At 49.1% G+C, this 27,509-nt stretch overlaps 1 protein-coding gene across 7 annotated transcripts in view; it reads right to left on the bottom strand.

Moving 5' to 3' along the window:
* Positions 1-493: 493 nt before the first annotated feature.
* NEDD4L (NEDD4 like E3 ubiquitin protein ligase) overlaps positions 494-27,509 on the bottom strand; it is a 328,217-nt gene continuing 301,201 nt past the window's right edge. For all 7 annotated transcript variants that reach the window (XM_032882412.1, XM_032882408.1, XM_032882409.1 and 4 more), the window contains 12 exons: positions 26,504-26,569; positions 24,345-24,574; positions 22,682-22,803; positions 20,179-20,249; positions 18,451-18,546; positions 12,169-12,242; positions 9,724-9,784; positions 8,386-8,445; positions 6,924-7,031; positions 5,295-5,391; positions 4,650-4,722; positions 494-1,055 (listed from right to left, as the gene is read on the bottom strand). In XM_032882412.1, coding sequence (XP_032738303.1) covers positions 953-1,055; positions 4,650-4,722; positions 5,295-5,391; positions 6,924-7,031; positions 8,386-8,445; positions 9,724-9,784; positions 12,169-12,242; positions 18,451-18,546; positions 20,179-20,249; positions 22,682-22,803; positions 24,345-24,574; positions 26,504-26,569 — 1,161 coding nt within the window. In that variant the 3' untranslated portion in view covers positions 494-952. The remainder of the gene's footprint in view (positions 1,056-4,649; positions 4,723-5,294; positions 5,392-6,923; positions 7,032-8,385; positions 8,446-9,723; positions 9,785-12,168; positions 12,243-18,450; positions 18,547-20,178; positions 20,250-22,681; positions 22,804-24,344; positions 24,575-26,503; positions 26,570-27,509) is intronic.

Consider the following 27,509-nt stretch of genomic DNA (forward strand, 5'->3'; position numbering starts at 1 on the left):
AGGTTCATTCAAATGTCTCTACTACAAACAGCAAAGAAGAAAAGGCGAGAAGGGAAGGACTGTACAGTGTCAGAGAAGGGGTAGCTAAGGTCTCTTCCGAGAAAGGACAGTCCAACCCTGTCCCCAGATGTGTTCTGGCACACGTAATTACTTCTAAGGAATAATGGTATGATTCCTTCAAAGTCAACACTGAATTTGTCATGCTATGTTACAATTCTCTCAGCCTGCAGCTAGTATGCTAAATTTGTACAAAAAAAATGTAATATCCAGTTTGTTTGCATTCTGAGTATGGAGCAAATTATCAATATCATTATGCCTAATGTTGTAGTTTAAATGCTCTCAAAGTACTTGTCTGTAGAAGATTTTTGGACAAAAATCAGTCTTCCAATTCTAATAAAGCAGGGAGTGGGGAGGGTACTTAAACTTCAAAAATAAAAAATGTCACTGACATTAAACCTGGTATGAAATTCAAATACAAAAAAAATATGCTCACTTTTCCAAGTACACGAGACATCTTTAATTGTAATGAAATAAAATCTGAAAATCGGTCTAAATCATTTTAAAAAGTAAACATGAGTTGTAATACTATACCTGTAGTGATTAATTCCATTCATTGTCATTATAAAGTATGTAAAATATTTATTAAGGGCTTTGCCTACAGAGGCACAACATAAATAGAATTAAGTCCTCCTGAAATGTAATTAGTGTACACATCAACCAGTTGATAATTCGTGGTGGAAAATGCAGGAACGCGACCTGGGACCGGGCTCCCACGTCCAAACCTGGGCAAGTCACAGGCGAAGGCTCGCGAAGGCTTGGCTCCAGGAGCCATGCCTGCGGCTGCTCTTTCTGCCTGGTCTCTGCAAAGTCTGTTGTTAGGCAAATGCAAAAGTGCAAGCAGGACTTGCTGGACCAACAGCCACCCCGAGGCCGGGGAGCGAGTGGGGGGCGCTTAATCCACCCCCTCAAATCCTTGAGCGTTTTCCACAGCCATGAGAAGCTTCTCTCGTAAATCTTCAAAGGTTTCATATGGAGGTAAGTCAAGGCGATTAAAGCTGCAGAAGTAACAGAAAAGTGTAAGTCAAAGGCCATCCTTATTACCCTGTGGTCACGACAGCGTTTCCTAGGCGGGCCGCAGGAGGCACGCGGTATTTGGGCAAGAGAATGTACAAGTCTCTGGCAACAATCCTGAGTCATTAAAAATAAATGGGGCAATGAAACCGTCCACACTGACGAGGTTATATAACCTCCAGAGCAGAGGCGAGAATTTTCTGAGAGGCCACAAAACCCCTCTACCACAGCTAGATGTGGGGCCAGGAAAGGCCCAGCTGGGGTGGGGGAAGCTCGAGAGGGGAGCGGTCCCTGATGTGTGGGCCAAGCTCCAGACCCTCGCCCACCAAGCACTTAAACACGATAGGGATGAACCAAGGTCGAGTCTACTTGGAATGCCCTCACGTCCTCTACACTAGATCCCACACCAAGCGCTTTTCTGCATAGTAACTTCTGGATGGTCACCTGGGATTCCACATATGAAGAGAGCAAGTCCCCACATTCCAAAAACTCAGTGCTGTCAGCAGCGGGACGAAACAGACGCACGTCCCCCAGTGGGCCCTGCGGAAACCCCGCGCGTGGTTCACGAGACACACCGAGCACTGGGAGTGTTAAGTCACCAAGCACTAGGAGTTACAGTGGAGGAGTGCACAGCGCTTCTCAAACTGGAGTTCTCGGGAACCTGGGAATCCTGAAGGCGACGTCTGAAAGCGTTTTCAGTTTGATAATGCGCTCAAACATGCCCTTACCAGAACCGCACTTCTGCAGGCTGAACTTAATAGGAGCCCGTCACAGAAGGTGGCTTTTGTGTCAACCACAACAGGTCCTTCGGAGTCCAGGGCCGGGGATCCCTGGGGACCTGCCTTGTCCCCAGGACCTGTGACCACCTTCCTCTTGTGTGGGACCCTCTGCTCAGAATTATCGAGATGACCAAAGGAGCTAAAGCGTAGAGTGCTTAAGACCCTGTGAGGGACACAGTAAGTGCTTGCCAAGTGTACTCAGCTGGGGGCAGGGGTCTGGCTCTGGCCTGGCACAGCTGAGTGGCCTCGGGAGGTCATTTCCCTCCACTCCAATGAGCAGGTGGGTCTGTGATTCTTTGTAAAGTGTAATTTTAAATATCCAAGGACTGATCTTTGATAGATCTTTGAAGCCCTTTCCATCACATCAATAATCACATCTGCAAGGTTTATAAAAAGTATGCTAGCTCCCGCTCTCCTGCTGCATCAGGTTGGATTCTGAAGCTTAACTGTCCATTTTATCTTTTCATAAAACTCGGAAGAAATCAGGTTTATCTCCAGCTAAAGCTGGTGGAGACCCTGTTGCTGTAAGCAGCCAGCAAAGCTCCCTTCCCTGGGGCTGGGCCGGGAGAGATTGGCTAGGCAGAGAGACACGCACGCATGCCCCCTTGAGGCCGCATCCCCACCTACCCGCAACCCCGCGCCCTTGCTCGGTGGACGGCAGTCACCTGTGGGGGGCATCAGCAGTCCAATGCTGTGACCCACACGGAAGCCAAGAGGCTCCGGTAAGAGACCCCCAGGCTGGTTTCCTCCCGTGGGCAGAGCTTTGTCCCAGGGAAGGGCAGGAATCTTTAACTCCAGCTGTCTGCCAGAGCCACCGGGACAATTTGGAAAACCCGACAGCTCAGGCTACACACCAAGCCCACGAACTCCAAGTCTCTGGGGGCAGGACCCTGGCAATTTAAAAAAGAAAAAAAGAAACCAACAAAAAATCTTTCTAGGTGGTTTCAATGTGCAGCCGACGTTGGGAACCACTGAATTCAGAGGCCTTATCTGGGCACCACCGTGTTTTAGCTGTGACCCAAGCATGTGGACTTGGAAACAGAGGGGGAAGTTCAATAGGAAGACATCTGTCCACAGGGGCACAGAGGGACAGCCCGTGCTGGACACTACATTACTTGGTTCTCTTCAATGAGCCTCCAACTCGGGCAGAGCGGAGTTCCAATCCTGGGCTCTGGGACTCTGAGCTGTGTGATCACAGGGCAAGCTTCCCCACCACTTAAGGGAATGCCAGCACGCCAGAAGCGGCGGGAGAGATCCCACAGTGCCCAGTCCACAGAAGACAGCTGGGCCCAGGAATCCAGCACTTAATCCTCCCATCATGACGAGACCATGAGTTTGGGAGTTGTGCGTCAATCCCAGCAGTCCCGGGGCTCGGCCCCACGCTGCCTGCCTTCCAAACGAAGGCTATCATAACCCAGAAAATAACAAGACTCAGATAGCATTTGGAGTAAGAGCTCCAAAATACCACCACCTTCTCCCCCTGGAAGAAAATGAATGGCGGCAATCAGCGCTCTGGAGACCCACCAGTTTTAGCTGGAGTCTGCTTGCTTGCAAGGATCGGACGGGCAAGGACCATATTCATGCCATTCAGAGTCCCGTGAATGGTATAAATGGGGAACACTTTCTCTCTGGCAAGGCAAGGGAATCAAAAAGACCTCCCACAGCCAATTTTCCACAGTACGCTCTCATGAGACTTCTTCCCTCGCTGGTACTTGGGAGGGCGGGGAGGCGTTTCCCGCAATGAGCACTGGGTGGCGCTGTGTAGCCCAGAATGGGCTCTGGAGGGCCTCACTACTGGTGACGAGAGGAGGGCTGGGGACTCGCCATCTTCCAGATGGCCCACCTCCACCTACTTCTAAGAGCAAGAAATAAAGGCCTGTGGGGGAAACCAGCCCAAGAACACACGTGCTCGGATCAGTAAGAGCTCCCCCAGGAGCTGCTGGGTTCAGGGGACCCTTCAGAGACATGGGAGGCCCCTCCTCCTGCCCTGGATCCTGGAGGCCTGAGGGCTGCCTTGCTCCACATCTGTCTCCCCTGCATCCCCTGACTCCAACCCCTGGGGACCAGGCCTGTCACACTTCTCATGCTCCTCTAGCCAGTCAAACTGTTGCTAAATTCAAGAGTCCTATGGGTTATTGGTGGCCGTGAGAAGCCTTTTATGTTTTTAAAAAATTTTTATGTATTTACTCATTTGAGAGAGAGAAAAAGTAAGAGAAGGGGAGTGGAGGAACAGAGAAACGGACAAGCAGACTCCCCTCTGAGTACGCAGCCCGATGCAGGGCTCGATCCCACGACCCTGGTATCATGACCAGAGCCTTTGAAATCAAGAGTCTGATGCTTAATGGACTGAGCCTCCCAGGGTCCCCCCATGAGAGACCTTTTAAAACAAGGTTTTTCCAGGGAATCTTATCCCAAGTTCTGGGGATAAGAACCAACTCATGGTTGGAATAAAAATCCCATGTGTCTTACAGCGTTTGAGAACAGTCATTTCCATGTCGAGTGCATACACACTACAGTATTGCTTCCAGGAATAAGGAGGGAAGGATGGGGTCAGGAGGAGGAATGTCCCCCAGAACTGGGGGTGGTGGCGGCGGTTAACCCTTTCTGAGCCGAATACATTGGGTCCATTCAGACCCTGGTTTGCGTTTTATCAGCATCACAACTTTCACTTCGTCACCATCACTGACACCTCGTACTGTGCTATTTGTGGGCAGGCGACACAGCCTCCTGTGACAGCAGCAGCCCCAGCTGAGTATTTAAAGCCCAATCTGCGGACAACTGTGTGTTTCTGTCACTCACCATGTGTGAGCTCTGGGCAGTTTTTCAGGACTCCCCCATTGCTCTATTGTAAACAGCTGAGGACCATTGGAACCTAGACAAAAACAGAGAAATTAATAAATGCCAGCGTCAGGGAAGCAGCCGGAGAACAAAGCTAAGTGTGGTGGGGTTTCAACGGGAAGCAGGTGGGCCGGCGTGCCCAGAGGGAGCCGGAGACACCCTCCCGGCTCCAGGCGGTACCGAGGATCTGCTATGGGGAGAAGCAAGAGGCCCGCACAGCCTTAGGACACGGACCCCACATCACTTGGGACTGGAGGGGCACAGCGCTGCAGGGCACGCAGAGGTGCGGACAGGGGCAGCCTCTCTGCCGAGCCCCGCAGGCTGACACCACAAGCTCCTTCGGGGGAGGGATGAAACGCGACCTGTACTGTGCAGAGCAGTGTGACTTTCTAACATCTCTACAGTAAGCACGGGGTGATTTTGTCTCCCAAGGTCCTTCGAGACACACCACAAGACAAGACAAACAGAAAAGACCAACCTGTCTCTGGACACACCCCAAAGCACCCCCCGACCCCGATTCCCTGCACGGGACCTGCAGGGGACACACATGTCTGGGGGCCTGGCCACAGCGCCCCCTGGCCCTGCAGGAGCAGCAGTGAGTCTCACCATAAAGTTCAGCGAAGCCATTCATAGGCACTCGGGACGTCCCCGTGACGAACTGCAGTAACCGGATCCGCTTCTCGGCGTCCATGAGCAGCACGGCCTGGGGACGGGGACAGACGGTGGTCACGGCGCCGTGGGATGCCCAGCACACGACACACTAGCGCAGACATGCAAGACTCCACCACCAAGGCCGTGGTGGCAGATCGGGACAGGGGACTGAGAATGGGGCCTTTTTTTTTTAATGGGCACCAGAATGCCACCTGCGTAATCTCAGAGAACAAGAGACCCCAAGGTCTCTTCCTTACAAAGCAAACACTCTGCCGGCGCCCAGCTCAGGGTCTCTGGGGGAGGCTTGCAAGAACCCTGGGGCCAATAACGCACACCCGGAGTTGGAGAAGCGCCAACACCATGGGAACCCAGGCTAGGACACGAGATGTAAGACTCCAGACTGTAGACAAATTCTCTAAAGAGAACGTTTTATAGAAAGAAAACCAGATGCCAGGGTAGGCCTCTATAGTAGTGTGTGCCACACACCTGAATCAGGACAAAAACTGAGCAAACACGTGGACTGGGCTTTGAAGAGTCTGCTTGTAACGTCTTCTCTCTCTACGCTACTGCTAGCACTTAAAATAGTATTAATAGGGGCGCCTGCGTGGCTCAGTGGGTTAAAGCCTCTGCCTTCAGCTCAGGTTATGATCTCAGGGTCCTGGGATGGAGCCAACATCAGGCTCTCTGCTCAGTGGGGAGCCTGCCCCCCCCCCCACTTGTGAGCTCTGTCAAATAAATAAAGTCTTTAAAAAAAATAGTATTAATAATACATACTTAGAAATGAAAACAAGTGGTAGTATAGTATTATTGTTATACTATATAAAATAGTAATAATAATAGATATTTAGAAATTAAAACAAGTTACAGGAGTTATTACTTAAGTCATCAGCCTTTTCTCCCCCCTGAATTTTTTTTTTAAGATTTTATTTGAGAGGAGAGAGACAGAGAGAGAGAATGAGCACAGAAAGACAGGGAGAAGCAGGTTCCCCGCTCAGCAGGGAGCCCAAAGTAGGGCTCGATCTCAGGACCCCAAGATTGAGCCCAAAGTAGGGCTCAATCTCAGGACCCCGAGATCATGACCTGAGCCAAAGGCAGATGCTTGGCAGTTTATAGTCTCTACCTTGGACTCAACTCACCATTTTGCTTCTCTCCTAAGCTCAAGAGAAAACAAACATTGGCCCAAGACAGTAAATCAAATTTCATTTGCATCTCTGACTGAAGGATATAAAGATCAAAATATTTGTTGGAACTAACCAATAAAATGGGGAAAATGATTTTGTAAGCAAATATGGCATCTTGGAAAACTCAGCCCAAGCAGATTTCGCCCTGAGAAGCTTCCCATTCTTAGTCACGCTTTGGCGGGCCCGTTCTAACTCCTGAACCCGAGGACCTACTTCATTCTACTCGTGGGCTCCGTCAATAGAGCTGCTGTAGTCGGGCTGCTAAGGAAGGACAAAGAGCTCTAATAAGGATCGAGCTGAGGCAGGGACAGCTGTCCACCAACAGCCATGGAAAAAGCTGGGTTTCCGCCCCCAGGGGTACAATGCCGACTGGGGAGGAGCACGGGGGCGGCCATGGCCTTACCTTCCAGAACCACTGAATGACAGGGTGGTTTGGGCAGTAGCCGTTCTTGTAAATAGAATGTTGTCTCCAGTCGTTGACGTCCACGTCACCAAGGCCGCACATCAGCAGCTAGGGGGGAGAAGGAGCAGGTGTGAGCGGGCCCGTGTGAACGCCGCACAGACCCCCACAGCGGAATGGCCTTTTCTCAACACCAGCATTTTGTCACGTGCAGAGCAGGTAAGCTGATGGCTCTTAACCTGTGACGGGGACATTTTCCTGTCCCTCTGCAACGCAGGGAAGGATGGGGACCCAGATCCAATGCGTGCTCAGGCCACAGCCTCCCATGGTGGCAGTGCCACTCCGCGTGTCTCTCGTCCGTCCCTCCCATCTGAGCCCGGGGCTCAGCCTTTCTTGTGCTCCGTTTACAGCTGCTTGTCACTCTAGCTGTTTCCCCTTCCAAAACCTTATGTGTCTCAGGACCTGAGACGTGTCCCAACTCCCAGGAGAATGTGTGCTCTGTGGTAGCCAGAGCTCCTCCCCGCCAGCCTGCCGACCGGACGTGCGCCGATGCCGATCCGAGCTCCTGCAGTGACCGGGTCTGTGATGGAGTCCAAGGGCTCCTCCTACTACCTAACCCCCCGAGCAGGGAAGGTGTCCTTGGGAAAAGCCAGCCTGCTATTCCCACAAAGGCACCAAAGAAAAATGGAAGGACAACCACGCCAGAAGCCCGAGACTAGATCCCAGGCCTGACTTGCTGGGTAAACCTGGGAGCAGTTTCCCTACTTATAAAACAAAGGACTCACACTACAGGATTTTGACATCATCTGTCTTGAAGTTTCTACTTCCAGAAGAACAGAAGGCTAGCCTGTGAGACACAGCCTTCCTCCTCCTATTTCAAGACAATACAGGGTGTGAGATCCCTGTGCTTTTTCGGCTGCTAAGTTTTCCTCTAGGTCCACAGAGAAACCGGAGCGATCTCATTCAAACTGCCTCCTGCCACGACCTCATAGTCTTCTGAGTTTCTTCCTTAATAAAAGCAGGTCAAGTTCACAAAGACTTCTCTGTTCCACAGCCCCTGGTGCTCATTTCCCCACCAAGGTCGCAGTCAGCTACCACCATGTGGGGAGGGGAGCAGGATCTCAGCCAGCCCAGCCTCGTGAGCAGCACGCTGCCACCCTAGCTGGTTGTCCCAACCATGACTCTATCTGAAGCAACTTTCCTTACCCGGTGCACCTGGCCATGAAGCCAACCCAGCTCGGTAGGCCTCCACTTGTCCGGTGTGTTCTGGAACTACCCTCTCCTGGGTGAGCTACCTACAGCTGGCTACTCTCACTATTCCCTACTGAAAAGAATGACACAAGCACCCCATGAGAGACATAGAATAAAATCCATATCAACTTACTTCCTAGAACATCATGGGGCCAAGAAGAGTAAAATACCATTTAAAAATATCTACTTTACAGAATATGTTCAGAATACAAACCTCCAGCTCATTTTCATCAAAAATTTTAATCAAATCAATAGGAAGCAGTTCTGTGAATCCCTGAAAGAGAAAAAAAAATCACCTCAACACCTTTTTCCTTGAAAGAGACAAATTTTACAGAGAAAACAAACAGCCAGGAAAAAACAACATTCTTGCTGATGTATAGATTGGTGACAGTACCCTGTAACTGTAGTTCTAATAAAAACAGCACAGTCACGATGTAAAAATTCAGAAAAGTAGGAGAATCTAGAAGGTTCGGGTGTCTGAGCAATTTCAGAAGCCCTTTGAAAATATGGGTTACTGTAGGCAGGCGAATTCCAAAAGCCATTTATGACATCGCTATGAGTCAGTGTGTCCTAGAACGCACGAGCCACGGATGTGCAAGAGAACATGTTTAAAAATAAGGTACTGAAAGTACAGAGATGAGCTGCATAGGAGGAGGCGTGATCCAGGAGAGCAGAGGGAGGAGTGCAGGGACCGTGCTCTAGCTCCCGGGTTAACACTGACCACCGGGGCGGTCTAGTGAGATGCTCCGCACAGCTGGGCCATGCAGGTGTCCCGTTTCCGAATGTGGGACTGCCTGGGGCAGGGCCAGGACCGTGCCTCCTGGGTTTCTTAAGTAAATAAAGTATGAAACTCTCTGTCCTCTTGTGGGTCTAACACATTTTATGCCCTTAAGTCCCTGAAGTTTTTGAGTGTTCTGCCAGGGTCGGGGTAAGTGCAAGTGGCAATTTGTAATAAGCACTTGGGGCTTATTCCTACATTCTCCTTATAGAACTCTGTTGTCAGGACTTTAAAAGGAATTCTACTTTTGGTCAGAGTGAACCATTTTTCAAAGAAGATTTTAGTCACTTATTTATTTGAGAGAGAGAATGAGCAGGGGGAGGGGGAGAGGGAGCCCAACAAGGGGCTCGATCCCAGGACCCTGGAATCATGACGTGAGCCAAAGACAGATGCTTGATCGACTGAGCCACCCAGGTGCTCCCAAAATGAACCCTTTTTCAAAAATGATGAATCCCACCACCCTCGGCTAGCGGCCTGGGAGCATCAATGACATTAAATATTTGGATCTGAGAAGCAGCGGCTTCGCCCTCTAACAGGAGGAAAGTTGGCACAAAACGGCTCGGCGTTGAGATAAAAACCCAGCCAGAGACCGTGTGTTTTCCTTGTACCGGTGTGGAACCGAGTCTGTGCAGAGTAGGAGAACACTGAACAGAAAGGGTGGCCGGCTAAGTGCTCCAAGGCCGGGCCATGGTGTGCGTGGTGCAGGCCTGGCCTTCCTGCCCCAAGGACCAGAGCCCTCATCTCTCCATCCAGGACCGAGGGTGCACGACTTACCTCCAGGAAGGCATTCATCTGCTTCTGGACCCTGTTCACAAACCTCCACTGGATGACCAAGCTGCGGGAGAGAGGGAGGAGCAGTGAGCCCCCTTGTCACCACGAGCCCCACGCATTTCCTCACACACTCTCCCTGGGGGGGAAGGAGGGGGGACCCCCCCCCCCCCCACCCCTCCCGCGGCGGGCCACAGGGAGGGTCTAGAGCCACGGCACTGCTGACTCAGTACCGCTCTCGGAGTAGCTGGGAAACCTCAACTCTGAGTGTTTCTAACGTAATTTATTCACCCCAATCAAGCCTTAGTTTACCAAAGCTGCCTACAGACAGGACCACACGGACAGAGATAGAAAGGTCCGTGGATAGACAGGCGCGTCACGCATGTGTTCACACGCACACTCACATACACACACCCACCTGTGCATGAACATGTACAGAGATTTTTCTTTTTTCCTTTTTTTTTTTAACCTAAAGATTTCATTTACTTATTTGAGAGAGAGAACAAGCAGAGGGGAGAGGCAGAGGGAGAAGCTTGCTCTCCGTTTCGTCATTTTTAAAAAAAGATACTATTTATTTATCTGACAGAGACACAGTGAGAGAGGGAACACAAGCAGGGGGAGTGGGAGAGGGGGAAGCAGGCTCCCGCCCAGCAGGAAGCCCAATGCGGAGCTCAATCCCAGGACCCCGGGATCATGACTTGAGCCAAAGGCAGATGCCCAACCGACTGAGCCACCGAGGCGCCCCTAAACATGCACATATGTCTTTAAAAGGAGTATCTAGTACATTTTGTGGTACATTGCACTTGTGTCCAGTGTACTGTTTTCAACAATGACACAAAACTTATCAGCAAAATGATTTAAGCTAAGCCTTTAACATCAAAATTTGGAGGACTGACGATAAGGCCTCTTAACAGAAAACATTTTCTCTGTGATGATGTTTAGCGCACAGGAGAGCTTAATGCCAGGGAAGTCCACGCTGGACGCCAGCTAAGGCATCTGGTCAGGAAGGAGCAGGCAGGGCGCTCCCCAGCGAGGTGGCCCCCAAGGCCCAGCCCGGCTGCACAGGCCCTGCCCAGCCACACGAGGCTTCGCCACACCTCTGCACCCATTGGCCCGAACGCCTTCTTGCACCCCAGGGGCACCCGGGAGCCGGAGGGCGGGCGGAGATTTTCGCCCTCCTTTCTTTTCCAGGGAAGGAGCTGCAACTCTGTCCACGCCACCATCCACCAAATTTGAAACCTACAGAAGTAACTGCAAAGGCCGCTGTACCACCTGTATCACCAGATCCAAACCCTCAGACTTTGGACCCCGAACACCCTCAGGGATGGTGCTTTCAAATGGAGACCGTGGGATGTGCAAGGTGGCGTCCTGCCTGCTCCCAATTCAGAACCCAAGTGCCAATTAATGTGAACAGGTTAAGAACTGTGGTAGCTTATTCACAGATGTTGATGTTTTTGTTGCTGTTGTTTTTTAAAGCACAGCAAGCTTTTACCTTGTGAGGATGGGGGAAAGAAGGGGAACCTGTGCTTTGTCAGGGTCTCTAAGTAGAGGCTCCAACACTCTCCATTTCTCCCTTATCAGGAAGGATGTCTTTTTCTTTGTAGAGGACACTAAAAGATGCCAAGACTCTTGGCTACTTCTCCAAATTCAAGTCCTCTGACCAGTTATGTTGAGGAGAGAGGAGGGAACCAGCTTGTTGAAACGAAAGGGCTGAAAGCAGACGCCGGTGCTCAGACCACTGCGGCAACCAGTGAGGGGCAGACACTGTGACGTGGCTGTGCCAACATCATCCCTGCACCAGGGCTGGCCAGGGAGCTCCCGCACCTGTGTGCTGGAAGCATACGTACATACCAAAGAGGAAAGTGTCATGTGCCCAAGAGACAAAGGCCTTCTGGCTAGCAGAAGTGCCCCGGGATGGCTTAACTGCTGGGTTTCCAAAGGACTAAACATTTTGTTCCACCAGCTGACGCTGAGATTGGGTTAATCATTAAATATCAGAAATAATTCACTGTGTTTCGCGTATGTGGATTTTCCTACCCATTTTAATGATTTTCTTCTATTTTCATTATGGACAAGAAGTCAGGAGAGAGAGGAAATATTTTATTTCTGGTTGTTTCTAATTTTACCCCACTGGTTGTTGACACTATGTTCCAACACTGCAAATCTCAATTTTAGACTACATGTCACAGCCTCCAAAAGCAAGTTTGCCGTATTACTCAATACTGTACACTTTTTTTCTCCTTTCATGACTCCTTCATGAGGTGGCTCACTGAAGTCATGATACAAGTCAAACTTTCCATCTTGTAATTCAACTTCTATTAGCCCAAGCTAGAAAGGAACTCCTATTACGGAAGTACGCGCACAAGAGGCAGGAGCTACGTTAGCAAGAGAGATCAACCAAACGGACTGTTACATTTAATAAGAGAAAAGGTTGTGAATCTGTGTACGTACTCAATATATTCCCTCTTGTTTTCATTTGTCACCATTATTTCTGACCCATTGGGCTTCAGATCCACTTGGTAGGTCTGTAATTGGAAAGATAACAACAATCACCATCATGCAGTTGCCGTGCACGTTACCGGGTAATAACGTCTTACTAAGCAAGACAGGCAGCATTCATTCAAGAAGACCTCCCAGGAGATGGGCTCAGAGTAAAAGAGAATATCTAACGAGCCTTTTAAACTGTTGAGATGTTACACGCTGAAAGATGTTATCAAAGGTGAATTATTTTGTCGTTATTTATGAGTTTTAATTATTCTTCAGACATTACCAACAATGGAGAGGAACAACATTTTGTAATCTCATTTATCGAGGAATTAATTAATTATGTATAACAGCAGAGACAGGGTACGCTCATCAAGACTACAGAGATCCAAATTCTAATGCACTCTGTTTCTGAAAATTAGATTTTACAGTCACACACACAAAACGATGCATGGCATTTCTCTCAAGAAGGCAAAACATGAGGACTTAAAAAAAAAAAAAAAAAGAAGAAGAAAAGGCAGCTTAAGAAGCCCGGCTGAGGAATGGGTTTACCTGCAGTTCTAAGAACCCTGGCTTTCTATGGGCATCTGCACACCTCCTCGCTCGCTGCCCGGACGAGCTCCTCCCGCAGGGCCCCCCAAGACTGTTAAGAGCAAATTGGCCAAGAGGAAGCACGGCCTTCTGTGCTTCCCGCAAATATCATGCCACAGAAAGCAGTAACTAGCAGGAAGCAAGGGAGGGAGGGACTTTAATTTTTTAAAAGTTTTAATTTTTTTTTAAAATAAAGTTTACTCTTGTAGACATTTTAAATTTTAAATACGCCCCCATGTCTCCTAATCAAAGATAGCCATATCCATGATCCGTCAGGACCCCTTTCCCTCTTTTTTTCTAAGCAGAACTGGCTACTTCAGAGAGTGAGACAAGCCCGTGGAGAGGGTTTTCCCGGTAAGTCTGCAGGTCACATGCCTCACGAGGGAGCAGAGATTTGGAGCACTGATGAAATCTGCTTGGGCAGGGGGTCCACCATGACCTAGAGACGCAGCCCCTGCTCGCCTCCCAGTGGTCTCCAGATTAGTCACAGGATCACTGCTCAGTTTACGTCTCCTGCCTTCTTCTCTTCTTACTCGGGCAGAGATCTGGTGTTTCCACCCCATGGCCGACCTCCACTCTATGATGTCACTTCAGCTCTTTATCCGACCGCGAGGTGGATTTTAACTGTTATCGTGTTTCTTGTTTTCTTCAAGCCCCTCCTTCCAGCCCGCTTTCCCCTTCTCCATGGCTGTCGTCCTTGCCTGGCTCTCCCTGTGACTGCCCGCCCAGCTTCGGGGGGCCCGGGCAATCCCCAAGGATGGTGGACACTTACATGCTTAGGGTGAGGTGGGGACGTTTCTTGGACTATAACCTCTTTGGAGGTTTGTGGACTATATTCATTTATACCACTGCATTTTTAAATAGCTCCTGATGCTTTTTCCTTTTCTTCCCAAAGACTGTCATGCTATTCCTGTAGTATTCCTATTCCTGCAGTAGCTTTACATATATTACTTAAATTATTAGTATTTTGTAATCAGATAAATGAATACAATTGTTTTTGAAAGAAAAAAAGGGAGAATCATACTGCGTTATATAAAGAGGGCAAGCAAGCAGTCCAGTCCGTGGGCAGCCGTCTGGTTCAGTGGCTGACTCTGGCTGCGGGTCTCTCTGGCAGGCGGTGCTGGGAGGCTCACGGGCAAGGAGGGAAGGCTGGTTTCCAGGTCTTGCTCCCCGAGCCAGGCCAGCAGTCTCTCTCAGTTCAAGCTTTCTGTGGTCAGTCTCCCTTCTGCTCGGGTTCCTCACTGACAACACCTGAGTGGGCCATCCTGGCTGCGCTTCCAATTCCACATTTTAGACCGGCTGTGTAGGGCCAGACACAGGCCGATTCCCGTGCTCCGGGTGCAGTGCTCATCAGAAAAGTCATGGACCAGTCCCCACGAGGCAGGTGCCATTGCTGCCATTTTCTCGTGGGGAGGGGAAATTCAGGAAGTGGAGAGTGACCTCCTGCCACCCCACCATCTCCCCACCTCTCGTGAACACCTATTCTGGGCCAGGGTCATCGCTGTCGTGTCTGAACTCAAGGACCCGATATAAAGGACACTAGCCCAGTGCCTGCCCACAGGAGGTGCTCAGTATGTGCTTCTGAAAAAAATCCCTATTTTTAAAAAAGTCTACTGGCCTGAGTACAAAGTCACCTCTCTTCTTCAGAAAGACTATAAATTAGATCAGAGATGGGACTCTCACAAATATAGACCTCCTTGGCAGGTTAAAGCTCTGGATTCATCATACACATCCCCCAGATTTTCCCAAGGTGTCGTATGTCGAATGTGTGAGGGGTCTGCTGAGAAACTGCTTGGATCATTTCAAGTTAAGTGGGACTCGGGCAGAGAAAGGTGTACCTGCCTCTGGCCCCATCCCAGGCACTGCTCACTGCTGGGCAAACACCCACCTGCTGACAGGACATGTGTCCCCCATACCCCGCGGGATGAGCCTCAGGGGGCCAAGCCACCTCACCCTCCCCAGCCTCTCTCCAAGCAGACATGAAAGCCAGCCATGAGGCAACCGAGTCAACCTCCCCTTCTACCCTCACATTTCCTACAGGTGTCATCGGTCTAGCTCCTTGACCTGGGCCTTTGAGGAGCCAGAGCCTCTGCCCTTCCCAGTTTCGGCCAGGACCTTGCCCTGTCTGCTGCACACCCTTCCTCCTATATCCAGTGTCTGCCTTTCACTCGTTTCCATCCCCTATGCAGAGTTTCTCGGCCTTTCTTTTCCATTCTGGCCCCTGAAGAGCGCTTTCAGAAGCCCTCCCCCTCCCCGCCCCCTTCTTCCCATTCAATCTTCATAAACGGATTCCTTTAATCCTGAGGTACATACTGTGGCCTTCTGGGAGCGCCACCAACCATGGAACAGCAGGGACTTTTCTGTTCTCCAAGGACAAGTTTTTGGCCCTGTGGGAGTGGGATCACCCCAGCTGAGGATGGATGCCCTCACCTAACTCATGTCTGGTCCTGAAGACTTCTCCTGCAGACTGCCGAACCCTCTCTACCCCTCCTGCCCACGGGCTCCTGCGAGTCCACACTTCGAAACAAGCCGATCAGATGCTAACCCCCTCAGAGGCACTGAGCAGCTCCCTCCACTAAAGCCCCCGTGTTAGAGCCCCAAGGCGCGCCTCCGCCTGCGGGCACAGGTGCATGTGTGCACGGGCGCGGATGTCTGCTTCCTGCTGGGCGGCGGGTCACGGTCCCGACGCTGAGATCTGTTCACCTGAGACTTCACAGGAGGTCCCAGAAGCTGGCGGTTCCCAGTTCTCACTAGCCAGGGAGCTGCTCAGAAATGACCACAGAGGGAGTTCCCTTCGTGACCCGACGACCCAACATCACGGCCTGACCCTCCGGCAGCAATGACCCGCCACAGCCCCGAGGGGGGCCGGCTGCAGGTGCGCACCATGTGCGCGGTAACTGGACGCCGCTGAAGAAACGGCCACGTTCTGGCCCCAGCGAGGCATGTGCTTCCTCTCAGGTTCAAGCAAAAGGCAACGCACACTCAACAGCTTTGCAGAGGGCTGGCAGAGGGCAGAGGCTGGCCCACGCCGGTTCCACCACTCTGCCGGGAGGGTCCCCCCAGTCCCAGGCGCTGTGCGGGTGAGTGCACTGTGGCCAGCAAGATGTGCACGCAGTGCGGCCACCGCCCGTCTGTGCTTAATAATGCCCAACACCTACTCTTAGAAATAAATGCCCCGTCATCACGCTGAATGCCATGGGGAGACATGGACACACTCTCAAGTATTACGGCCTGGGGTCAGGCTCAGTTTCCTTGAGGAAATATGTCTGAACTATAGGTGGGAGGCAGTATGTTGCTAAGAGATGGGATGGCAGGATCAAGGGTCTTGCGGCAAGGTGGAGCTTGATGTGTTCCAGAAGTCCAGTGAGACCAGGCCCAGAGAGCATGAGGGGCAAGGCCATGCGGGACCACCGGGGGCCAATCAATGATCTGGATCTTTATCAATGTTTCTGGCAGAGAGATGACGACTTTTACGTCCTGAAAGGACCAGTCTGCCATTACAGGAGGACGAGGCAGATATAAAAGCCCAGTTGGGAGTCTGTGAGACGGATCTGAGACGTATCTGCAGGTTAAAATGAAAGGGCTTGGGGAGGGAGTGGAAATGGGAGAGGTGAGCTGTATGTGGCTGCTTAATTCTCTCTCAGTTTCTTCCCAGAATGCAAAAGGGATAACACTAGTTCCCTGTTAATCAGTTTAGCTCTCTAAAAAGGGAAGGCAGCAGCTGAACAGACAGGGCAACTTATTGGTCTCTGACTTCTGTCAGTCCGCTCTGATGACTGCCTTACTCCGCCCGATTCAGTCCGAAAGTCAGAAGAACCTACAGCATTAAGTGAGGCGGCCTGAGAACTGTTTCTAATGAATAATTGACATGAACTGTAACAATCATCAGAATCTTCACTAGAAGTCTACTTAAGAGTCCACACATCATGTGTTTGGCTGTCCTTTATCAGATGGAAACAGTCCCATTTAACTGTGACTAAGGAAGCTTTCCCAGCGCATCTGCTTCTAGTTCTGGCATTGCTAATGTCTTCTGAGCGATGCTGAGTTAATCCTATGGTTTTCTAGAAATGGATATAAAGGGTTTTTTTTTGTTTGTTTCTGCAGTCGACACACAAGATCGATTTTGAGTCTTCCTTGGTTCTCTATTTCTACTCCTTCCTCTATGTGTTAGAAATGAAAGGAAGACATCGAGTTCCAGGATGATTATCCGTGTGTTACCCTTTGAAAATTGGCAGTGAAGACCCTTAAATGGATCCAACTTACAAAATGAAGTCATAGCAATTTAAATTATTTTGTTTTCTCACACTTGGAGCTTGTTACTTACCACATTATTAACAGTTAAAAAAAAAACCAACTAGGTTACCACCATCATTCATTTGCTCAATAAGCAGGTCTCGGGGGCCACCAAGCGCTGGAGACACCAAGGCGATTGAGGTCGGCTCACAGGAAACAGTGGGTTAGCAATGATTAGGGGACAGCCTGAGCAGAGTTTTGAGAGAGGGGAGGACACGGTGCAGGAATGCGGAGGGTGCTGCACCGACTCGGAAGCTGGCTCGGAAGTGTCTCTGGGGACAAGGTCATAGGCACACTATGGTTGTTAAGGTGAGCAAACGGAGGGGTCAAAAGACAAGGCTAAATGTGGACAGTGTCAGGTCATAAGCTATGCTTAAAAAAAAAAAAAAAAAAGGTTTCAATTTACCCTGAGGGTCACAGAAGGGTCAACAAAGAATTTAAGTAGACAAACTGCATGGTTGTGTTTGCTCTCTAAGACAGGGGACCCGAGAGGGTAGGCACCTGATTTCCTGGCTTCACCTACACCGCTGAGCACCGCAATGTATGAAAAGGGACAGGCAGTGTTTGACAGCAGAGTCCACTTTCAACAACCCCTGAAGCAGTAAGGAAGACTCGTTTCATTTCCCATACGGCAACCCTTCAAACGGGCTCCCTGGTCTCATTCATTTCAAGGTCATGTAGATCTGCTCCGGGAGATGGGAATCGTGTCTGGGCTTCCGTGAAAGGACAGGGACCAGGATCGGATAAGACCTCCCAAGAAGCACTGTCATCACCAGGGACAAATGAATCGAAGGTTCTGGGTTTAAGACAAACTCATCCTATGGAACTTTATGATGGTAACGAGAATTCTCAGTAGGCAACTTTACCTTTTTGACATGGACATTTATGATGAATTTAGTCTAATGACACCGTGTGTGCCAAAAAAGAAGGGAACGCTACAAAAATCCATGCCTGCTGAGCCCCACAAGACAACTCCCATCATGACCACAGAACCATTAAAGGCCCCCCAAAAATCACCTCTCCTGGTCATGTACTTAAACCACGATATATACATACTATTTTTTGAAGTACTTAAATTCTAAAACCAAGGCCCAAACAGTCATATTCTGATTTGTGAGAAGGAGACGGACCTCACGCCCCAGAGGCCTCAGAATCTCTAACTTCCCGGGAAGGAGAGGTAGAGAGAAGGGGCTGTGATCGGAATTTAGTTTCTGGGTGGGACAGGAGGTACCAACACAATGAGATGCTAATTAACATCTGAAGTTCTCGGAGGTGACCTAACTGCCCAGCGGAGGCCTAGCCCTTCTGTGAAGCAGCAAAGATTCTGAAAGTCAAAGAGGGAGTCCAGGGGAGGCCCACACGTACCTGTCCGAAGTTTTCTTCATCAATACAGAACATGAGGTCCAGTTCAGTAGGATCATTTTCCAAGATCCATTTCAAAGAGTTGTAGTATTCACTATCCTATAGGAAATGACACAGAAATTAAGTCTTCCTTCCCCAAAACTCACTTGACTTCTTCAAGCCATTAAGTCCTTGTTACGTAATCCCATTCAGAATGCTCAAGGCTTACTAGTCACTAACAGGTGTCTTGCTCTGTTCCAAACCTTCTCTTCCCCGGTAATTTAAAATATAAACCAAACCAAACCAATGTTTTGGTGGTAAATCGAATCCTGTCCTCCATGAAGCATAGAGAAAGCAACTTGCTCTGGCCCAGCAGAAGGAACATTACCAAGCTGACCATGGAGAGAGCAATTTACTCCCCATCTTTTAAGGATGAAAATATCAGAGGAAAACAAGACAGAGAATGTTCTACTTAAATACCAATGATTTTATACCACCTTCCTGTGCTTTTACTGTGCTCTGCAAGTCCTGTAAGCAAACAGGAAGGCTGCTCTGGTGTCACAACCGGAACATAAGGCCCAAGGGCCTGGGACTGGGGACACACTGGCCAGGTTCCGGGAAGGCAGAAAGGAATGTGTGCACCAACCGTCAGGAGATGGTATACAATTTAGACGTAAAGAGAAATTTCTACATTCCCAGCTATAAAAGCGCAAGTTAAAGGTGGAAGCTGAGAAGCCATCTCAGGCTGGTGCTCAGGCTCTGGGGAGCAACTCGCTCTCGGGAAGACCAGCTGAGTGGGTTCCGGTGCCCTGTGGGCATCATCTGCTCCCTTCACAGGGAGATGGTGAGCGGAGCCCCAACGGATGCTGGTGAGCGAGGACAACACGGCTCCCACGCCCCACCATCTAACAGACACCATCGACACCACAGCAAGGTCAAGGGGATGCAGGTGCTTTCTCGTCAAGTAACAGGATATGAAAGCAGCGATGCAAATGTCCCAAGGGGTCAGAAAACTTCCTGATGGCCCAGTGAGTGCGCTGGCACTTGGGCAAATACCCCTACGCTCGGCCAGAGCTGGATGGTGGGGGGATGTGTAAATTAAAAGAAAAACAGAAGCAGAAGTACATTATGAGAAGAGTGTCATTTTTGTTTTTATAGAAAATCCTTCCGGCCCTACAATGGTCAGCCTAAACAAAATGGGTAAGTTGACTGCAATGTGAAAACTCAAATCCCATTTCAGAAGGTCTCTCAGCATCCTCTTCTAACTGGGTTCATCCCGTCCCCGGCACCATACTGGTCACTGTCACATCTGGGGTGAGGGTACATGCTCGTCCCTTTATCTATGTTTTGGCCTCTGCTCCTGCTATGTGTTGAGATCAGAAAACGAAGGGATGGTCGACGAAATCTCTAAACACTGGCATCAGCAGTCCTCGATGGAAAGCAAGAGCTGCAGCAGGACCGCCAGTGACCCCGTGGATTTAATCTGGTCCAACCAGTTCTGGGTAAGTGAGGGGGCTGAGACCGGAGTCTATACCCACCTCAAACACCACAATTCTAGGAAATGTGAACAACAATTTACTTACTAGAAAAATTAGGGAGCTCAATTAACTTCTTGAATAAGTCAACGTTCCCTGTTGGTTCAAACTGAATGACGACACCCACAAAAATCACTGCGACTACAACGTGGCCTCAGCTACCCCTCTGTAAGACACAGGGGCCCATGACGCCCGGGCGTGCTCTGTATTTACTCACCACAGACTCCATGTCATTCAGCGTTATCTGCTTGCCCAACATCATTTTGTAAAATGGTCTAATGAAGAAACCTAGGATGGGTGGAAAGACGGTTCGTTTCAGAGCTTTGACAGTGCTGTGCATCAGAGCATGAAACAGAAGTGAGGCCGCCCTCAGGCTGAATGAGGGGCCAGGCCTGGCCTAGGAGAAGGCGGGGCTCAGGAAGGACACTATAGCAGGGAGGGGTCAAAAGGCTTCTGGGAGGAGGAAAAAGAGCTTCTTCAGGGCCACACAGGAGTCTGCAGCTCAAACAAGGCACATGAACGGGAGGGCAAAGAGCAGTGGAAGCAGAGGGGACCAGGAGACTTGCCAAGGTGGGCCACTGCGGAAGCACAGCGCCTCCTGGGAGGACAGGCCAAAGAGGGGGCTAGAGAGGCCGCCGCCTGCAGGCATCAGCCATCAAGGAAAAGCCAGCTGAAAATCCCGCCTGCACTTGGGGACCACTGTTTGGGAATAATGGGGAGAAAACCAGGAAGGCGGCACGTGGCAAACGAGGGAGACCACTTAGAAGGCCGTGCAGTCTTCCAGGGCGGGGGATGAAGGCCTCTGGCGATGGATCCCACCACCACAGGTGGCCCGCCGGGACCCCGACATAAGCTCTGGCATCTCTGGACGCCGCCACCTCCCTCCCTCTCACCCCCGCCCCCCAGCCCATCTGATCTATCACAGAGCTCTGCTACATATTCCCAATCCTGCTGGCTCAATTACCTTTGGGGTCTAGGGAGGTAAAAGGTGGTGAAAGGAGTAAACCAGCAGAAGGGAGGGGTGGGCTGACCTGGAGAGAACAGAGGCTGTGCCCACGGGGGCACTCACATTCTGACCACTCTGGCTCTTAACTCCGCAATTCCCGAGGGCAGTCTCCTCCACTCCCTGACACGTTCCTGCCCGTCCCTGCTACTTCCTCCAGAGTCCCTGTCCTTAAGCCATACTAGCTTTTCTACCTGTGCAAATCCTACCCCGCTCACCCCGCCCAGGTCAAACACAGCATGGTCAAACGCTCCTGACCCTCCAGCCAAGACACCCTCTCCTGGTGCTGTGATTCTTCTGCTCCCCCCAACCAAGAGAACAGAAGTTCACTGAGGTCAGGATCCTATCTTCTACTTTCTAGATTTTTCCAGAGCAACTAAGAATGCCTTCTCACTTGGCAGAAGGTAAGTAAACGGACCTCTAAGGCTGAAATGAATCCGCATAGGCTGAAGTAATCTACGGCATGACTCCAAAGTTGCAAAGTAAAATAGACTCTCTCACACACACTATATACGTATGTATTTTATACGTACATAAATACCGAGGACAGTTTCCTTCTAACCGAGAAAAAAAATGTTGACTTTCTCAACCAAAAATATGAAATGAGAGGATAAAAAACCAGCTAGCAAGTACCAGCAAAAACACATTAAAGAGGAAAAGGACAGAGGGAACATCAATTATTTATTGGAATATCTAAGGTTCCATAAACACAATTAACATTAATTCCCCATGAAACCTCATTTTCTATGGTAATTATAATTTTGACCCCAAAGTTTACTTTTGTCCTATCCTCAACTGTCTCAAGCCCAAATTCTTCAAAAATAGGTATTTCTGAAGCGTTTATTTATTTATGAGAGAGTGAGCGAGCTGGTGGGCTGGAGGGGTAGAGTGAAGACAAGCGAACTCCTTGCTGAGCACAGAGCCCTTTGCGGGGCTTATCTCATGACCTGAGTTGAAATCCAGAGTCGGATGCTCAACCCGAGCCATCCAGGCTCTCCCTTCAAAGATATTTCTGACTCTATCTCCTCACCGATGATTTCTGCGAGGCCCTCTTATGGGCGCTGCTTTTGAAGTGTCAGAACCCAGCACAGGTCTCGTCTCTAACTAAGCCTATGCATCCAGCCAGGGAGGGAGTCTGACTTCTAACTGTGAGTGCGCCTTGAAATTCTTCCATGACTTATATGCTCTGAATAATAACGAGATTCTTCCGTGCCGTCTGTCTTAGCGGTGATCCCAGGGTTAAGGTCTTCATTGATTATAGCATGGCTTTGAAATTATTTATAATCTCTTTGCATTCAAAAGTAATGATTCAGGGACAAATGGAACAATAGCAGGATATTGGATGGATTAGATCATTTAAATCAACTTTTCAATTAGCTTTTCCATCTGTCACCAATTCTACCTCTTGCTTAAAAAAAAAAGTTATTCTGGAAAACACAGAAAATGTGCAAATACAGAATGTTCTGTGCTTCACGCTGTAAGGTTAAAAAAAATTTTTTTTTTTTTAAATGTGCAGACACTGTTTTCGGTGCTCAAATTAGGATGACACCAGGGAAAAGCACCTCTTTCACGGCAAACCATAAAACGAATTTATCCAACTCCAGAGAATCAGTGAAACTTCTGCTTAAAATTGCAACGTGAAAGATACGACACCTAGTAAGGAACCACAGACAGCCCCATCGTATCTCAGTTATGTCATGACATATCAGTAACTTACCATCTAGAAGTTTCCCATGGAATACTGCCAGACCAGCAACTCTTCCGATAAAAGTGAAGTAGGACAAATGGTCTTCGTTACAGAGGCCAGAGTTGGGATTGATCTGAAGCGTGTAGTTGTCCCTTTGGGGAGGGAGAGAGAGGTAAAGCGCAATCATACTTTTAAATAAGAAACTCAACAGTCTGAATTCTCCTTTGCCACCCGTCCTTAGACGTGCACGGAACACCTGCGAACATTGTACCCAACGGGAAAGCTAGAGAACATGACTTACTGTCTAGTTAGCCCCGCTGTGACCGACTGAGGTCTAACAGAGCGGGCGCACATGCCCTATGTAAGTTACACCGCAAGAAACTGTTGAAATCTGACTACTTTTGCTCTACAAAAAATGTCAATTTCATACGGTTCAATCAAGTATCTTGGGAGGATGAGGAACACCATATATCAGAGGGGCCATGTGTTGATTCCCAATGACGTGAGTACTACGGGTTTTCTCTGCGAGGATGAGGGTTGATTCCTCTGAGAGACATTTTGTTTGGAGGTTCAAGTTTTTCCGATGGACCCAACCCTTGTCTGACCACCACTCTGCCCGGAAAGGCTCCAAGACCACTGGGAGCAGCACGCAGCTGTCTCAACAACGCCAACCTCAAAATGCTCACATGTAGCTACTCATCCGTCTTTGGTCTCAAGATCTGGAGGATCAGTGGTTTTCAAACAGGGCTCCACAGAATCCCTGGGTGGCAGGGAATGGGGTATCTCTCTGGGAATGTGGGAGAGAGTTAAGGGTCTTGCCTCCCTACCCTGCCCTCCACTTCAATGGTTTTTATCAATTTCACAAAGCAGGCTTTCTCATGGGGCTTGGGAACAACAAAAAACAAACAAAAAAACCCAAAATGGGAATTCCTGGCTAGAGCAACCGAGGAGGGCGCTGAGGCTGACTTCCAAAAGAGCTCTCAGGTAGATGATGCAGGAGAACCCAGGTCCCCTTACAGCACAGGCTGCCCTTCAGCAAGGTCAAGGACTGTTCTACTGTGGCCTCAAGCCTAAACCTAGCCTAAGTCTCTGGAGACTCCACAGCCTGGAAGGAGCGCCTGGCTTTGTAAGTCATGGGTGTTTGGTTCCTGAGAAAGAAACTAAGTTGGTCTCAGTTTCGTGTTTGGCGAAGATGAAATCCTAATACGAGGGAGAATCTGTTTCTTCCCTTACAGGACCGAGATGGTGCTCTGGATCCTGAAGAATGGGTCCTCGAAGTTCGCATCATTTGCCTTTGAGTAGCAGAACTTCAGAAACGACCTTTGTTCCTGACGTGATGATGAGTTTCGGAATTCTGACACTGACAAATCCTCCCAGTTTAGCACAGCCTTACCGATGAAAATGGCCTCTTGTTCCTCACCAGAAGTACCCAGCACATTTTCCATTTCAATTACATGGACCCGAATGACAAGGGAAAAATCCTTCTTAGGTGTTCCCAGAGTGCATTACTTCACCATGTGGAGTGGGAACCCGTTCAGGACTTATGGGGGGGTGGGGGGATTTCTGAAATCAGCAGTGTTAGTTCGTCCTGAATGACTGAGCCACTCATTCTCCCATTAAGTTTAAATTCATTATAAATAAAACCCTTTTTGGTGGTGAGGGAGCACATTGTGAGTGCCCTCCGCAGACTTACGTGGCAGAGTACTCAAAAAGCCCATAGTAGGGGTTGAACATCTCTTTGGACAGTAGGAAGAACCACTCTCGGGCCACACCTCCATAGTCAAGACCTTTCTCCGATTCAAATTCGATCCACAGTCTAGCTTTCAGAACATCTGGTCTTTTCACGGACATAATTCTCCGATAGGACTCTTCGAAGATGTTATTTCTGTGAAGTTTCATTTCAAACCTATTTGGAATATCAGCCTACACGAAAGAAGAAAACAAGCATGTAATCACACAGCAAACATGCATCCAACTTTTGAACAGAGAAAAACAACAAAGAGTAGAAATGACAGCAGTCTTCAAATAAGCAGAGACGAAGGGCTCCAAAAGAGAGTCCCTCCTTCGTGGATTTTCCTCACACACACAGCACGCCCCACTGTGTGCGGCCAACATACACAGAGCGTGTCCCAGCAGCCGTCAGACAGAGGCACAAGAAACTATACGGAGCAGAATCTGGACAGTCATCCTCTCCTCCTTTCGTAAATAGCTGTGAGGCACCCACCCACCCGCTGGCCACTGAAATATGGTCAACGCTCCATACTGCTTCTGTCGAAGAAAGGGACAGTAGTCCAGGTCCTCGTAACCCACAAAACCATCCCCATCTCCCCAGCTGAGACCCTTCTCAACTCTGGTCGGGCCTCAGCCGGTCGGTGTGACCCATGACACCTACAGGCTAATTCTGCTGCCACCAGAGGCGGGCCCTCGAGGATCACGCCAGGTCGTGGGAAAGCATCACAAAGGTCACAGTTACAGAACGTGACCATGAACAGGCCCTCAGGGGAAGTGGTGAATCACTGCCTCCTGGGAAAAGGAGGACCAGGACCGGGGTGAGCCTTGCCCCGACAGTGGACACCCTGGCGGGAATGCCAGAGCAGGACACGCTCTTGTCCACAGAGTCATCCCCGGCCACTGGGGTACATGCAGGTAACTCACGAAGTAACACTGACGAATTTCCCATGTGTGTTCCAGAGCCTCTGCAAAAGCGGCTCTCCGAGGGCTACCTGCATCAGCACAATGGAGGGGAGAAGACCCAAAGTGGGAGCTCCCGATGCAGAGACTGTGTCCCATGCACCTGTGTGTCCCCTGTGCCTTGGCCATCGTGGAGACCCAGAAGAGAGGCATCGACCAAGGCCATGGAGCAGGAGAGACCAAGATGACACCTAGGCAGACTGGTGTGAGGGGAGTTGTGCCTAATACTGCCTCTTCCCGAGGGGGAGGAAGCCAAGAAACAATGGCCGGTGCAGAAACCACGAGCGCACACACTGAGGGGAAACTGACAGAATCTGTACCAGAGAGGTGACGTCAAACAGTAAGACAGAAGACACAGTGCTGAAGACCCAGGGCGGGGGGTGGGGGTGGGAACAACAGGAAGGGATGGACGACAGGATGGTGTCAGTAGAAGTGTAATACTGTGATTTAAAATGTGGCCTGTAAACACCTCACAGGGTTTCCCACTGAGAATTTCAATCTGAAAATTATACTTGCGCCTAACATGCCAAATATTATAATTTAATATGGTAAACTGTATTTGTGTTGGGGCGCCTGGGTGGCTCAGTCGTTAAGTGTCTGCCTTTGGCTCAGGTCACAATCCCAGGGTCCGGGGATCGAGACCCACATCGGGCTCCCTGCTCAGCGGGCAGCTTGCTTCAGCCCCTCCCACTCCCCCTGCTTGTGTTCCCTCTCTCGCTAGCAAATAAATAAAGTTTAAAAAATTTTTATTTGTGTTATACATATAATTAAAACTATACTTTTGAATTGGGAGGGAAGGATGGGAACATTTTTCTGAGTAGGGTCAGGTTTGAAGACGATCACTGTAGGCTTCTCCGCATATTACGAGTAGGTCCCAAATTCTTTTATATCCCATTAAAATCATTTTCACCTTGCTATGTATTATGTAAGACATTACCGTTCAGGTTGATTTGATATGTAATACTAAGTCAGTCTTCACTTACCAGGTCTCTTAAAAAGGAAATTCAAACTGAAAATCCAGGTGGATCCAAGTACAATGGGAAAAGGAAGGTAATTGTTCTTAGTGTACACGTAACGGTAACACACAAGTTGTTCTCACTGAAGTCACTTTGGTCACTTACAAATGACTAAAACAGCATTTCTGGAAGACATGTTACTCACAGGTTTCTTTAATTTCTTCCTAAAGTAGTCATATTTCTGCTTAAATTCTCTGGAGTAAGGAACAGCCTGGAAGATAAATTTATAAATATAGATAATGTAAACAAATACACTTGAAATTTTATGTATACTGAGCCAACATTCACAGAATTTCACAAATCATAAACCTTAAAGTTCTCACTCTCCATATTAGCACTGAAATTTATATAATGTCTACATGGGAAAGTTCTAGAAACGACTGAGGCTAATCAGCACTGTATTGGGGGAGGCTTTCACCCCTGAAAACAACTGTACTGGTATTTAAGAAATCATTTTTGGGGATTTGTCACATAAAGCAAAGCACTGTCCATGTGACTTTGGTCTAAATGGGAGTCAGGGTGTAACCTTTTCGTTGTTGTAAGTTTAGGCAAAAGTTACTGGTTATGATTCTTTAACACAAAACCCAAAATGACCTATGTGGTCATTTTGAAAAGACTAACCATGCTTTTAAAAACCACGGGGAGGAAATGAAACGACAAGGCCAGTGACTGGATACTCTTGTCCAGGGTTATAAAACCAGGTAGACAGCATTCCGGAAACATCTTCGGTTTAGGAATCAGAAGTTTTGCCTCTTACTAGTTAGTGGTCTCGGGCAGGGATTTCTTTAAATCTGGAATAGCTTATCTAGGAAGCAGAGTGATGGTACCAAAGATGGGGGCGTTCAGTAACTAAGTTAGCGATCATTACTCAAAAGTTCTAGAATCTCTCCTGGCGAAGTAATAACATTTTAATGTAGTCATTTATATTCTTTACTTGGGATGTTGTAAAGTAGCTTACAGTATCTAAGAGCCAGAGCCCTTGACTTCAGGCTCCTGAAAAGGCTTCTAATTTTTTTTATGAAGCAGAAAAGATTGGCTTTTGCACACACATGGACGTAACTGGGACAAGCTTTGTACTCAGAAAAACTCATTGCTTTTCCACAAATAGTATGAATTTGGGCAAGAACAGTTTTGCCGATATCATTTTGGGC

The sequence above is a fragment of the Lontra canadensis genome, unplaced genomic scaffold (genome assembly GCF_010015895.1).
Source record: "Lontra canadensis isolate GAN:19392208 unplaced genomic scaffold, GSC_riverotter_1.0 scaffold82, whole genome shotgun sequence".
In the NCBI taxonomy this organism is placed as follows: Eukaryota; Metazoa; Chordata; class Mammalia; order Carnivora; family Mustelidae; genus Lontra; species Lontra canadensis.